General features: G+C 38.8%; 2 protein-coding genes across 6 annotated transcripts in view; one reads left to right on the plus strand and one right to left on the minus strand.

Annotated features, from left to right (window-relative positions):
- The window catches only part of ARMT1 (acidic residue methyltransferase 1), a 57,182-nt gene that overhangs the window by 32,033 nt on the left and 11,820 nt on the right, over nt 1–13,329 (minus strand). The gene's annotated exons all lie outside the window — the stretch shown is intronic.
- The window catches only part of RMND1 (required for meiotic nuclear division 1 homolog), a 36,528-nt gene that overhangs the window by 18,419 nt on the left and 4,780 nt on the right, over nt 1–13,329 (plus strand). Inside the window, exons 6-12 of one of the 4 annotated variants that reach the window (XM_044422712.1) lie at nt 868–968; nt 1,862–1,968; nt 2,864–2,928; nt 7,477–7,553; nt 10,434–10,554; nt 11,603–11,665; nt 13,112–13,228. In XM_044422712.1, the coding sequence (XP_044278647.1) occupies nt 868–968; nt 1,862–1,968; nt 2,864–2,928; nt 7,477–7,553; nt 10,434–10,554; nt 11,603–11,665; nt 13,112–13,228 (651 nt within the window). Of the gene's footprint in view, nt 1–867; nt 969–1,861; nt 1,969–2,863; nt 2,929–7,476; nt 7,554–10,433; nt 10,555–11,602; nt 11,666–13,111; nt 13,299–13,329 lie in introns of those variants that run through there. The other 3 variants (XM_044422711.1, XM_044422725.1, XM_044422715.1) reach the window with 3 other exon arrangements.

Below are 13,329 nucleotides of genomic sequence, written 5' to 3' on the forward strand. Positions count from 1 at the left end.
AATGCGGAGTTCACGACCCACGTCAAAATTTTCATGAAATTTTTGTTTGCGACCCGATTTGGTCAGGAACCAAGGCGTTCATGAGCCGAGGTACCACTGTATTTTCTTACATTGCACAGTCTACTTTTGGGCTCATCCTTTGTTAGTCAGATATGAAGGGCAGTGGGATTTCTTTGCCATATTCTCTGTGGGTTCAAGTTGTTTACACTAACAAAGTAATTCACTGGTCACTTGCTGCAGGTTACAGTTTGAAAATAGTAACACTGGTGCCTGCATAGAGTGAAGACAGGATGGCAGATACTATAGGTGTTGGCTACATGAAAAGTGTTGCCAGGTTCTGGGAGGAATTAATACATTGCTTTGGAAAATATTGATTCTCAAATCTGCATCCGCCAGTGTAACATGACTGTTGGGTCAGAGGGCATTTATAGGAGGAAATTCTTTGTGAGAAAGGGATTCTTAAATTCTCTTCGTACGCACAGTTCTCCTTTGGCAAGTGCCTTGACTCACCCTGCAGCTTACACCACCACACTGTTTCTTTCTAATGGGTTTACAGTTTTGAAGTGTAGATTGGAAAAAATTAATTTAAAAACTGACTGTGGGTATTGGTTGATAAGGATTAAGATGTGGGGTAGGGTGAATGACTTCCTGCCAGTTCTTCCTTGTAACTGTTGCTCTGCCCTTGCATTTACCTCGTGGGCAAAAACTGGAGTTGGAAATCCTGTGTTTTCCTTGAAAGAGTTCCTTTCTCCCTTGCCACATTCTAGTTCAAATGGGCTGAAGACACCATGTCCAGCAGATTTAGCTTTTTGGGGGAATCACCTCATAGTATTTGTCAGCAATGTTAATAAAATATATTATTCCTAGATGAAGAATATAATGCAGGTGCTGGAAAAGCATGAAATTCAGCCATATGAAGTCGCATTAGTTCATTGGGAAAATGAAGAGGTTAACTACAGGAAAGGAGAGTGAGTATCTGTATGTCATAAAGTACAGAGAACTAGTTTATTTATTTAAAGTATTTCTTTCCTGGAGTGCAGCTAAAAAGCCTTCCAGAGTGGCTTGCATATAATAGAACAAGACACTGCAAGTCCCACAGATTAGCATCTTCCATCTGAAGAGAGACTTGACATACAGGGTCAGTTCACATGACAGAGGCATCCTGTGATGGGTTCTTTAATTAGCTGTGATATGTACCAGATATGGCAGCATCCAGAATTGTATGGAAAATGCAACTTGCGTTCAAAGGAACATGAGCAGAACTCCCTTTTGGACTTTGCCAGTTCATTATGGCAACATCTGAACTGAGGTGGGCAAGGCCAGTGTGCCTGGAGCTGCAGCAGATGGGGCCAGTGTGCACTCTGCCATCTTTAAACCATCACATACATTTTTTCTGAACATGTCATTAAGAATCTCAATTTCCCTGTAAAGCAATAAAGTAGTGTTAGGCTTAGCATAAATATGGGGGCCCTTCCTACATAAAGGCAAAATCTTAAAAGAAACTCTGAACTTTTGGGTGGCTTCAAGTTTCCAGTTAACTCCTCCTACTTATGGTAGTGTTTCTGGCAGTGGGAAAAAGATGGGATCATTTCCCAGTCCCTCACAGACCCCTGTCAAAATCTGTTCTCGTTTATTAGAGTGTGGGGGAATGCAGCAGGGAGAAAGAGGAAGTTCCTATATGTAAGCAGAGCTTCACTTGTGCAACACTGGATTTCATCCTGTGTTCCAAAACCAATAAAATACTGATTTAACTACCTGGTTAATATGCCTTGACTGTTCCAAACTAGTCACTTCCTGTTTGGTTCCACTGTGATTCACCAACCTGCATGTTCTTTTATCATCATCTCACTACTATTTACAGAGGGCAGTCAAAGCTTCATAGAGGAGAAATCTTGATAAATTCAGAACTGGATGCTGATGAAGCCATTCTAGAGAAGTTTGCTTTTTCAAATGCTCTATGCCTTTCTGGTAAGATATATTGTATATTGTGTGGGTTTACATCATAGCTTGGGTTATGTAGTAAGAGGTGGGAGGAAATTGCATATTCATATATTTCTCAAATATAGAGTAATTTTGTCACAAAGTATTATCTAAAAAGATTCACGTGAGTAAATCACATGAATGTGAATGAAAGCCAAGCTGTATAAATCAAAGCTGCTTCTGCAGCTGAGAGAATGAGAACTGAACTTCTGAGCTACATTGACAAAGTAACTTAAACAAACTTGCATTGCTGTATCATTTTAAATATTTCAATCCTGATTTCAAATTATTTTTGTTTACACTGATAATTAAACAAAAAGATGTAGAACATTGAGGGTATGTTATAAAATTGTTATTCTGGGTTTGGATTCATACATTTCAACTTTGCAGCAAGTAACTTTGTTAATGGCCTAAAATTAATGTTCACTTCTCAGCTGAACTAGAGTTAGTTTGGGGGTGATGAAACAATCTGTGTGCGTGTTGCAGTTATACGAAAATGCTGGTGGTGCGGCTCTGATTTCAATACGGGCATCGGAAATTATATTTGTTCTTTTTTCCATTGCAAGGCCAATAGTATTGAGGTGGGCATAATTTAGCTTGGCAAAACCATGTAAGGGAAAAGGTCAAGCACCCTTTCTCCCTATTGTCACCAGTATAGCAAAACTTGGAAACCCTGCAGCTGTATAAAAACAAACACTGACAAATCTAGTCACAGGCCCCCTGCAGCATCTGTTTTAGCCCTCAGGTCTGCATTATTTCATTTCCTTGCAAGCCTAATTTTGGAAACGGGTCAGATAACTGCATATTAGGCTTTTATTTTGTGATAACATTTAAGTGTAGTGGATGTGAATAATAAAGTCTTTTGTACTTTTCTCTGATGTAGTAAAACTGGCCATTTGGGAAGCATCATTGGATAATTTTGTAGAATCTATCCAGTCAATACCTGAGGTATTTGCTACTTTTTTCATTTGTCCATTTAAAAAGAGGAAAATAGCTCCCACATATTTGATGAGTTTTGGTTATATACTTCCAAAGAAATAAGCCCAGAACCCTTGAGTAAAATTATTTTGCCAGAATTCTTTAAAAAATGTTTTTATTAAATTTTTACACAGAAAACATTTCTTCAATTAGTCAAAACCCTATTTTCAAATTCTATATAGAGAGAGCATGGAACACCTTGACTCTAACATTTGATTACTTTATAAGTTGTTTAAATAGAAACTTACTACCTACGAAGATATTTCCTGATACTTTACTTAAACACATTTTAATGGGTTATGAGAATGTGATAGTTCCTTGAATGTGATTAACTTCAAATGTATTATAAATCTTTATGCCAACAAGCTTTAGTGGGGAGTTCATCAAGAAGAGTAAGCTACATGTAGAAGTATGTAGCGGGGATGCAAGTAGCATCTTATTAATCATGAAAATAACAATAATCTAAACTGTTGGGGTAAATATGAAAGAAAATGCAGCTGTGAATGATAATCCACTTTTCCTTTGATCAGAAAAAGTGAGCATTAAGGGGCTTCCTGAGGTTTGATTCCAGATAAATACACTAATTTTAATACATAAGGACATGATTAATTGGACTTTGTGCTGCATGAAAACTAGCAAAGGTCATCTCCACCTCCATCTGCCTTGTGGCTAGATGGGCATGTTTAACGGTGTAGCTGATGTGCTTTGGAGGGGGAGAGAAGGAAGCCTCATCCCCTCTCTCTGCAATGCTCCCCTTATCCCCTCTCAGAGGTTGATTCCTTCACCTTGGGAAGAAACCAGGGCTGTTCTTTCTATACTACCTGCAAGATCAGGAAAAGATTAGAATTTTGTCTGCTATATGTGATCTGGAAATCCAAATCATCTCAGCCCCCTCCCCCCAATTTCTAGGGGCCATATGATTGCTCTTTTGATAAGTATATTTGATCTATATCCAGCATTAAGGAAGTCTACTAGATAGCACACATTCTACTTCACAAAGGGGAAAAACTGATGGACCTTCATATCCTAGTGCAGATTTAATGGTTGCCCAGATTCTATTCTGTGTTAAAAATCAGAAATCTGAGTTTTAGAATGACTTGTGCTTCGGGTGGATAAAATAATGCAATTAAAGGAAATCTTAAAGTTATCCTGAGAAAGCAGAGTATTTTTCAACAAAGGAGAATATTTAAACAGGAGCTATTCAAGTGGGAATATTTGTTGGAATATTAAGTGAAATATTTTGCCTGAAGTAACCCACTGCTGTTCTTTTTATCCACTTTGGAGTGTCTGTGCTACTTTGTAGTAGGCACTAGGGGTGGGACAAACCCTATTACAGTATGTCCATCAAAGAATTCACAGGCTTCCTCTTGTGCTCAGTCCAGTCTGCCAAATCAAGCCAAGCCAAGAGGCACTTTCAGAGCTTCAGTTGCTCTCACAGGCAACTTGTGTCAGCTGCTGCAGCCTAAAAGGCTCACCTTGCCTGGAAAGCAGCTGCAACTGGTGCAGAAGAGGGCTGCTGCTTGTGCAGTGGTGGCATGGGGGGCTGCTTTCCTAGTAAGCCGAGCCCCTCCTTCCCAGCCTTAACAGCTGCTCCTGACATGGAATGGGGGCAATGCTTGCACCGCATATGGGACTCAGTTCCTGGTGAGTGCGCTATAAACGTGGGGCATACTCACAAGGAATTCAGTCTTGGCTGCTACAAAGCAGCTCAGAATCCAGGGAGCTGAGCCCGGGGAATCTGTCGGATTCCTACCCGCAACATATTCCTCAGGACTAATCTATTTCAGGAGCAATTCTGTGTAAGTTTAGACAGTTAAAAAACCCTACAACTCCCAGCATGCCTTAGCCAGTATACCTAGTTGTACCTGCTTGTTTGCTACTTTTCAGACATTAAAGAATGTCAAGGAATTCAAATGATCAAGTTGATTAGCAGCAAAAGACACATTCACAGCCAGAAAACTCATTACAAATGCCCCTCGTATTTTTATGCTATTAGCTTTTACAGTAACTATGCAAAATAGGTCTGTATTAGTCCCTTATTAGAAATAATGTTGCCTTTTTCTGATCTATCTAGCTCAGTACTACCTAATAGGTGGCAAGGTCTAGGTCCAAGATCTTATGGCCATCCTACTCCCCATCAGATTTTCTACCTGACCTAGCATGGTAGCAGGGAGGAATTTAACATTTATGAGATCATTTTAATACTTCACATAGACTACACACACTGTAAACAAGTTCTGGGCTTAGTCGTGGGGAAAGGCTGGAATAGGGTGTTGGTGTCTCTCTGACATCATTGTCACAATCAGTTCACTTCCTAATGTAGTTTGGTGTACCAGCTGCAATTTCACTTGGCCTTCTCTGGAAACATGTCATCCAATGGATTCCTCAGTGTTCTTTGAGAATCTCAGGAAACATGGCTGGCACTCCTGTCAAAGCTCTTGCCTCAGTTTGGGCTGTTGACCTGATTACAGCCTCCTCCTGTGTCATGGAGTACAGCTGGCTCCCAGGTTTACCAGGGTGTTTGGTTCAGTGAAATAGATTGGGGGACAGAGAACAGAGCTGTGCAGATCTTGCACTGTGTTCAACCAGCCAAGTGACAGCTGTGTTCCTTCTCTGCTGCCATCTTCGAGTAGCTCCACTGGGGCTTCAGTATAACCACTCTGGAGTGACATGTGAGGGCTGCTGTGACAAGTTTCTCTCTAGAAATTTAAATAATTATTACCCATTTGCAAGATGGTAGTGGTGCTCAACTCCAGAAACTCTTTGACGAAATGATTTGTCAGGGTGACCAAAGCAATTTCTAGTCTAGGATTGGACCTGAAATAGCCTTGGTCATCTGTCAGGACAGAGAATTGAGAGTGTGACTGTTTGTTCTCCTTGACCTCTCAGTGACATTTGTTTCCACTAACTATAGTATCTTACTGGACTGGCTCTGGGGAGTGGGCATTATGGAGCACAGTGATACAGGTTGTTCCACTGCTGCCTACAAGGCCAGTTCCAGATGATATTGTGAGGTTTCTACTGGACCCTATCGCAATTATGTTGTGAGATATGGCAGGGTTCTGCATTATTCCTCCATGTTCAGTGTCTATATGAAGCCACTGGATAAGGTTTTTCAGAGAGTTAGAATGAAGTGTGAGGAGTACGCCAATTAATGTTAGCTCATTTGAATCAGGTAACATGGAGCCAGCTCTGGTAATGGGCTGAATAAGGACCAGTAAACTGAAGGCATGTTTTATGGTTCAGAGGAGGTTGTGGCTAACTAAGAGCTCATGTGTCCTTGTTGGCAAAGTACTTTTTACTAGCTTTAGCTCATTTGCTAGCTGCAGGCATTCCAGTAAGTTTTTGGCCATGGTGATTCATGCTCTAGTAACATCCTGACAGAATTATTGTAATGTTCTATGTGTGTGGCTACTTCTGAAGACAACTGGTTCTTCCCTTTAGACCTATAGAATGTGTGGGGCTGAAATACCTGAAGGAATGCTCTTCCTCGATCAGCCTTTGCCTTGAGATCTTCATCTTAGGTGCTGCTTCCAATACCTCCCTAACTGGAAGTACTAATATTATGACATCACAAGACAGGGCCCCCTTGGTGGAGGCATCTCAGTCAGATGTCCACCTTTCGTAGCACCAGGCTTACTTACTCTAGTATTATCATTTATAACCTCTCAGTCGGTCTCAAGATTTATTATCTTCTGTTACATTATGACTGTCTGATTCCGTTGTTAAATTTTTTAAAAAAATGTATTATTTATAATGTATTCCAGCTTAGAACGTGATTTAATGAAAGATAGCATGGAAATGTTTTTGAATAAATAATAAACAGATGTGTATCACAGCCCATATTGAAAATGTGGGGTGGGGAAATATCACCAGCCTAGGAGAAATCAAGACATCTAGTGAGTTCATTATCTGGAGACTTTCTAACCACAGATATAAAAGCTCCCTTGCTGTGAAAAAGCATTGTTGCAAGAAAAAAGTTTTGCAAATATACTGCTGGTACTAGAGCTCCAAAGGATTCAGCTGTGATACAAGGAGGAAATCTTCTAAGCATCTCTCTTACTGGAGAAAAATATTGGCTATTACTAATAGCTTGGAACCAGAGGATGTGCAGTTGGAACTTACACATGCAGCATGTGCTTCTGCCTTCTTCCTCATGCTCTAGTCCTACAAACTGCCTTTGCCCAATTCCCTGAGATTTCCTTGTTACCACTGTATCCCCATGGTACATCCCAGAACTTTCCTGAGAACCCCTCAAGGTAGCAGGAAAGCCATACTGTACAAAGCTTTCTGCTCATTTAATTCTGAATCTAAGCCAACCAGTCTATAAATAAAGGATTTACAAAAAACAGAATAAGGGATATCATTTCATCATGGATTAGAATTGGGTCAGAAGCACAAAGTTCTTCAAAAAACTTAAACCTATGTTATGGGAGTTATTCAATTGCTGTTGTGTGCTAATATTAACCAAAGTTATTCATAAAGCTTCTGATAGTTTGTATTACTATATTTTTACAGATATTAAAATCAAGAAGGAAAGTGAAACTCTCTCATGCTGATGTGATGCAAAAAATTGGGGAGCTGTTTGCCTTAAGGTATTTTCATTAAAAACAAGCCAAAAACAGTTGAGTAGCGATAGTGAATTTTAAAGTAACTTGCCACAAAAAATATGATGCCTAAAGTGCCAAGTTCTTACATACTGTCTAGATTGTAGTGTTTAACAAATCCAGGGTTAACTTTATTGCAGTGTTCCTTTAATACAGGTGCAATCTCTTCTTCTCGGTTTCTGAGTTCTCTACATCCATCTTTGTCCATCTTTATCAGTCTTGTTAATTTTAAAACTAAAGATTAACTGTGCACACATCAAATTATGGTATACACTCCCTCGGGAACTATGAATGGCCCTTACCCCGTTGCCCTTTAGAAAGCATGCAAAGACCTATCTTTTCGATTTACCCTTTTAAAAAGTAACGTTTTAATGATATAAGGCACAGTTTTATGCATGTTTAGACAAAAGAACATTTCCAAATTTCCCAGGGACATGAATACACTCCTATAATTTGTTTGGATATGGTGTGTCTTTTAACTTCTTGATATTTCCTTCTTTTTCTCCATATGTCACATTGCCACCAGGAATTTAATTCCAATCTTATTACTTAACCTTTCCCTCAATGTTGTGCCCAAGCTATAAGGCTCCTTTATTGGACTGTGTGGTCCTGAGGATGAGACGCTGCTATTCAAACAGCCTATGATGCGGAGTTAACAATAAAAATAAAAAAAATGTACAAGATGCATATTGGTTTCAAGATAGTAACTTATTTCCTTATAGAGTAGAACAATGTGTAACAACTTCTGACTGAGGTATATCATTATTTCCCTTCACAAACACTCCTTACACACTTCCAAGCTCCCCCCATATACTCTGTCGCCAACCAATCACCTCACTTATCCCCCTTTTACCCCTTCCTTGCTCTTCTGAAACTTAACATTTAAAGGAATACCCTCACAACACTTTAAATCATTACACCCAGCCATGCATTTTTTCCTTGACTAAACATGCATAAGTATTGTATCCTTAATATTTTTACTGCTTTAGGGCCCCCCGTCTTCAGTGTGCATAAGCCTCTGGAACTGGAAGCTTACATGCAGGCAATGCACAGTGCAAGGAGGAGGATCTTCACAGTTGTGACATATGCCTTGTATTTCATCTAGATGGCCATGGGAGGGAAGGAAGCTGAGGGCCCATTTGGATAGGATGTAAACCACTGGCCTCCTGACCCTGACACACCCCTTTTCCTCCTCAAGGCTGACATGTAGTTTTGAAGAGGCAGTCAGTGCCATTTTTTCTGCATTGGCTGCAAGCAGGGCAGGTATTTGGAGTCCCACTATCACAGGATCCTGGAACAAGGGTTCCGAATACTCCTATGGCCCTTCCATACAATGTTGGGACCATAGGATTGCACCCTTCATGTTTCTTCTTGTTGCAAGTTTTTATTGTTTTCCATTGCTGCACACTTTGATGGCTTGAGAAGATAAAGCAGTATATAAATGTTAAGAAACATCATTAAAAACAAAAAGGTGTGCTTTTTGTTTTTAATTCTCCTAAGTATATGGTTCCTTTGATTAATCATTCTTTCACTTCAAACCACCATTTTTGTATTTTTTTACTTTGAGACCAGAAACATTATTAGTTACCATTAGATGAACATGACCTGTCTATACATAAAGCATGATCTTTTAAAGTCCTATGAATTTCCAAAGATCAGTTCACTAATTGCAAGAGTAAGGCATAAAAAGCAGTGTAGGGGGACACAGGCAACTGGGGCTGAAAACAAAATCTTAAATGGAAAGGCTCAGTGCAATCAAACTGTATGTCATACTCCACTCAAAAGAAGTTGTTGAAGAGCCTCTTGTCAGGCTGTGCATGTTTTGTAGAGATTTAGCCTATGGCCTATGTTAAGCAGCAGGAATGATAAGATTTATGTTTGTGAGCCGCCCCGAGGCTTCGGCGAATGGGGCAGCATAGAAATTTCCTAAATAAGTAAGTAAGTAAGAGCTTAGTGGTTTATTGAAATTCATAATTATGCTAAGTTCAATTTCCTAGGTAGCTTACAAAGTTCCTAGTCAGGTGTATCACAGATAGGCCCATATGATTTGTCAAGGGATAAGTCAAATAACACTTAAACTGGCTACTAAGAGTGGGAAATGGCTTTGTTTAGAAATACAAGATGAACCATAAATCCTGTAATCATGACAGATTTGTAGAAACCAATCCTTAACCTAAAAGAGCATGCTTATTTCAAAATCTTACATTAGGACCATACAGGCAAACAAAAATAGTTCATTAATAAGTATCTCACAGCTGTTTTTAATGACTCTTGTATTAGACTTTTATGTAAAGCAAAACAGAAAAATGTTATTCTCTTTTAGAGAACAACTTAGCCTGAAAAGAATGTAGCAGATTGGTTCACATGAAATGTTGACCACTGGTTTATGGAGCTTCCAGAAAAGCTTTATATCATGCCAACACCCTGCCTCCAAGAATTTTACAGGGGACCAGATACCTTCTACTCATAACTGTTTTCCCACTGCTGCTTCCATCTTTTTTTCACCATAAAAACTGTTTTTAAAAAGTGGAATTGCTGCCTTCTGACTGGTGGTACTATGAGCTCCCCCCTGGAACCATCCTTGGAACTTTGCCAGGCTTCAAGTATACCCTTGTCCTCCCAGATATCCTCACTATTTTCCTGGTTTAAGGCAAACTATTGTTCCACATTTTATCTGATTTCGAAAAGTAGTATTTTCTTCACACTAGGGAGCCAGTCATGACATGTAACATGAAGGAGGCTGCAAATCTGAGGTTCTTTCAAGGCTAACCTGAAGCACCCATTGATTAGTATTGCTTCAGGTTAGAAATATAATCCTAAGAACACCCAACTGGTATAAGTCTCAACTGTTTTTGTATGCTTCCTCAGGCATCGCATAAATTTGAGTTCTGACCTGCTGATTACCCCAGATTTCTACTGGGATAGAGAGCACCTTGAACAGCTATATGATAAAACTTGTCAGTTTCTCAGTATTAATCGCAGAGTTAAGGTATGTATTTCAGTTTTTCCCATACAATAACTAATGCCATATTCAGACATTATTAACTGAGTAAACACATGAGAGGAAGTGCCCTAGCCCTGTCCCCTCCTCATGCATTTCTATTTATACATAAGGGATCTCTCATGCTCTGCAGAATGTTTGACTGTTGTTTGAGTATTAGGTGGTACTCTGAGAACACTTTTTTAGATGTTCAATTACATAAATATCCAAACACTGTCTGGTACAATATGAATATACAGCCTGTGTGAAATACGACTTTGCATATTCACTAGCAAGTATAGAGTGGGGGAGCACTGAATTTGCCATGATTATCTGTTGGACAATTTGAGACATAGCCCAAGACACAACCCTTACATGGCTTTGGCTAAAAGTACCTCAAATACTGCATCCTTCCCAGAGTCCCATTTATCTCTACTGTGTAGAGATTACTCCCTTTCTAATACTCTTCAAGGATGACATTCAGCTAGCAAGAGTGAACAGAAAGGCTTTCTCTCCCACTTGTATCACTAGAGGGACCTTCCAGTTTTCAAAAGCATCTTTACAGTGAACAAAGGATTGCAGCAGGGCAATCTGCATGCAAAATACTGCAAGTTTTAGCATCATATTGTAACTTTTAAGTGGAAAAAGTATTAATTTCCTGCTTAAGCTTTTTGTTCTGTACAGTGATACGATCCTTTAAGTTTAGCATTCTTCCTTAATCCTTTTTGTTTTTAGGCTAAAATGTCTAGGTTGTTCAGTCCTCCTTCAGGGCTTGCTTTTTCTGTACTTGGTTAAACTTTCTGTTCTCTATTTTGTATTAAATGGTACAGTCAGTAAAGTTGACTGTTTAACATTTCATTTTCAAAATATTATTACAAAGCTGCTCATTTTCCATTTGTAGTTTCAGGATTTTTTCCCAGTTTTATCTCTCCCCCGCCCACCATTTCATTATGTTAAATTATAGTTTTTCAGTGCAGCCAGCTGGATTTTTTTCCTCTTGTTATCAGTCTTTTTGTGTGTTGCCTTTCTCACAATGTCATTTTTTTCTTTCCTAAAGAAGGCAGTTAACCTTCTTGTCACAATCTTTGTGACAATCTTACTCTATATTCTGTTCCTGCTGGTAGGTGTGGCTTCATGGTTTTGTCTGTTCTGTACAAGATTTGCTTTAGTGCTGTTCTGACAAAGATTCCTATAGGGTGGCTACATAGTTTATAAAAATAGAGCCCTCAGTAAAAATTATGCATTTAACAAGAGGTTGACTCCAGTATAAACAACATTTTCAGGAAATGCTGATTATTCCTCTGAAAATTATGAAGTGAGAGGACAAACTTGCTATATTCTTGGTAAATGAGGCTTAAAAGAGGAATTTTGAAAAGGTATTACAAATATATAAGGCAGTCTACTTTGATAGTTCCTTGGCTGAGCAGATAGGGATACAAGCTATGTACATCCATTGCTGCATTCTTACAAATATATACTGGTATGAGACACAAACAAGATTGTTAAACCTGTAGAAATAATCTCCATTTAGGTACCATTCATCAGACTGAATGATGCTATATCTGTTTTCCGTTTCAGATCCTTTTAATTCTCAAAGCTTAAAAAGTTAAATTTTCAGTAACTATTAATATGTGCTTGTTATACACATGGCTGATTTAGTCTGTGTGATGTTTTTTAAGCCACTGTTCCATAAAGCTATTAACACTTGTATTTTACTCAGAACTATTAAGGTAGATATCCTTAGCCTTTTTCACTCAATGAGCACGTGCAGAGAACTGCTTGTGGGCATCACCCCAAAATGCCTAATAAGAGGATTGCTACTTTGCACTTGCCTGTTGGGTCTTAAGCCAAAACTTTTGTTTCATTTCTATCAGGTACTCTTTAACTAAGGACTTACTAGTGACAGTACAATGCAGCTAATGCTGCCTTTAAATAAACGTTTTCACAATACCCAGTAGCTGCTTCTTTTTGAGAGACGCTTGTTACATAAACAAACATTCACTGAAGTGCATGCTTTTTAAAAGTGATTTACCTAGTTGATGGAAGGAGAAATGGGAAAAGGATTCACTGTGTCCCTTTGACCACTAAAATACTATTTTCCAATTTGGTATTATTAAACAGCTTCCATAATGCAATGGATGCGGAAATTACAGTGCTCCTGATATATGAATAAGTAGCACATAGACACACCAACTTCTACTGGATATTTGTTTGGATATGTACTCCACTTTTGCTGAACCTGTATATAATTGCTAGAAAGCTATAAGCATTTCAAATAAAAACGTGTCACAAACAAGTAAAACAGTAACATTTAGGTGCCCATAGGTAATGTGTAGGGGACACATTTACAGATTCCATAAGTATCTGTAAGAACTGAATTGTAGATTCCTGGTCAATGGTGTTAGGCGCTGTGCTGCATTCACTTACAGAAATATCAGTTCTTTTATAGTTGGTCAGATGAGGTGATTGTTCAATTCCATTTGGACATTTCATATGACAATTCATTTTAACACACTACCTGGTCAAGGTTTTCAGAAATACAGTTCTTTTATCTCTATGGTTGCAGGTGATAAATGAAAAGCTCCAACACTGTACAGAGTTGACAGACCTGATGAGAAATCATTTAAATGAAAAACATGCCTTGCGTTTGGAATGGATGATAGTGATCCTCATCACCATAGAGGTTAGTCAGTCAAAAATCTACTTCTGTATAACATCAGAAATACATAACAGGTTTATTAACAGATAGCATGTGAGCTCTTACCTTTTTTTTAATATAGTGTA

The sequence above is a fragment of the Varanus komodoensis genome, unplaced genomic scaffold (assembly GCF_004798865.1).
Source record: "Varanus komodoensis strain SLA01 unplaced genomic scaffold, ASM479886v1 scaffold1, whole genome shotgun sequence".
NCBI classification, from domain to species: domain Eukaryota; kingdom Metazoa; phylum Chordata; class Lepidosauria; order Squamata; family Varanidae; genus Varanus; species Varanus komodoensis.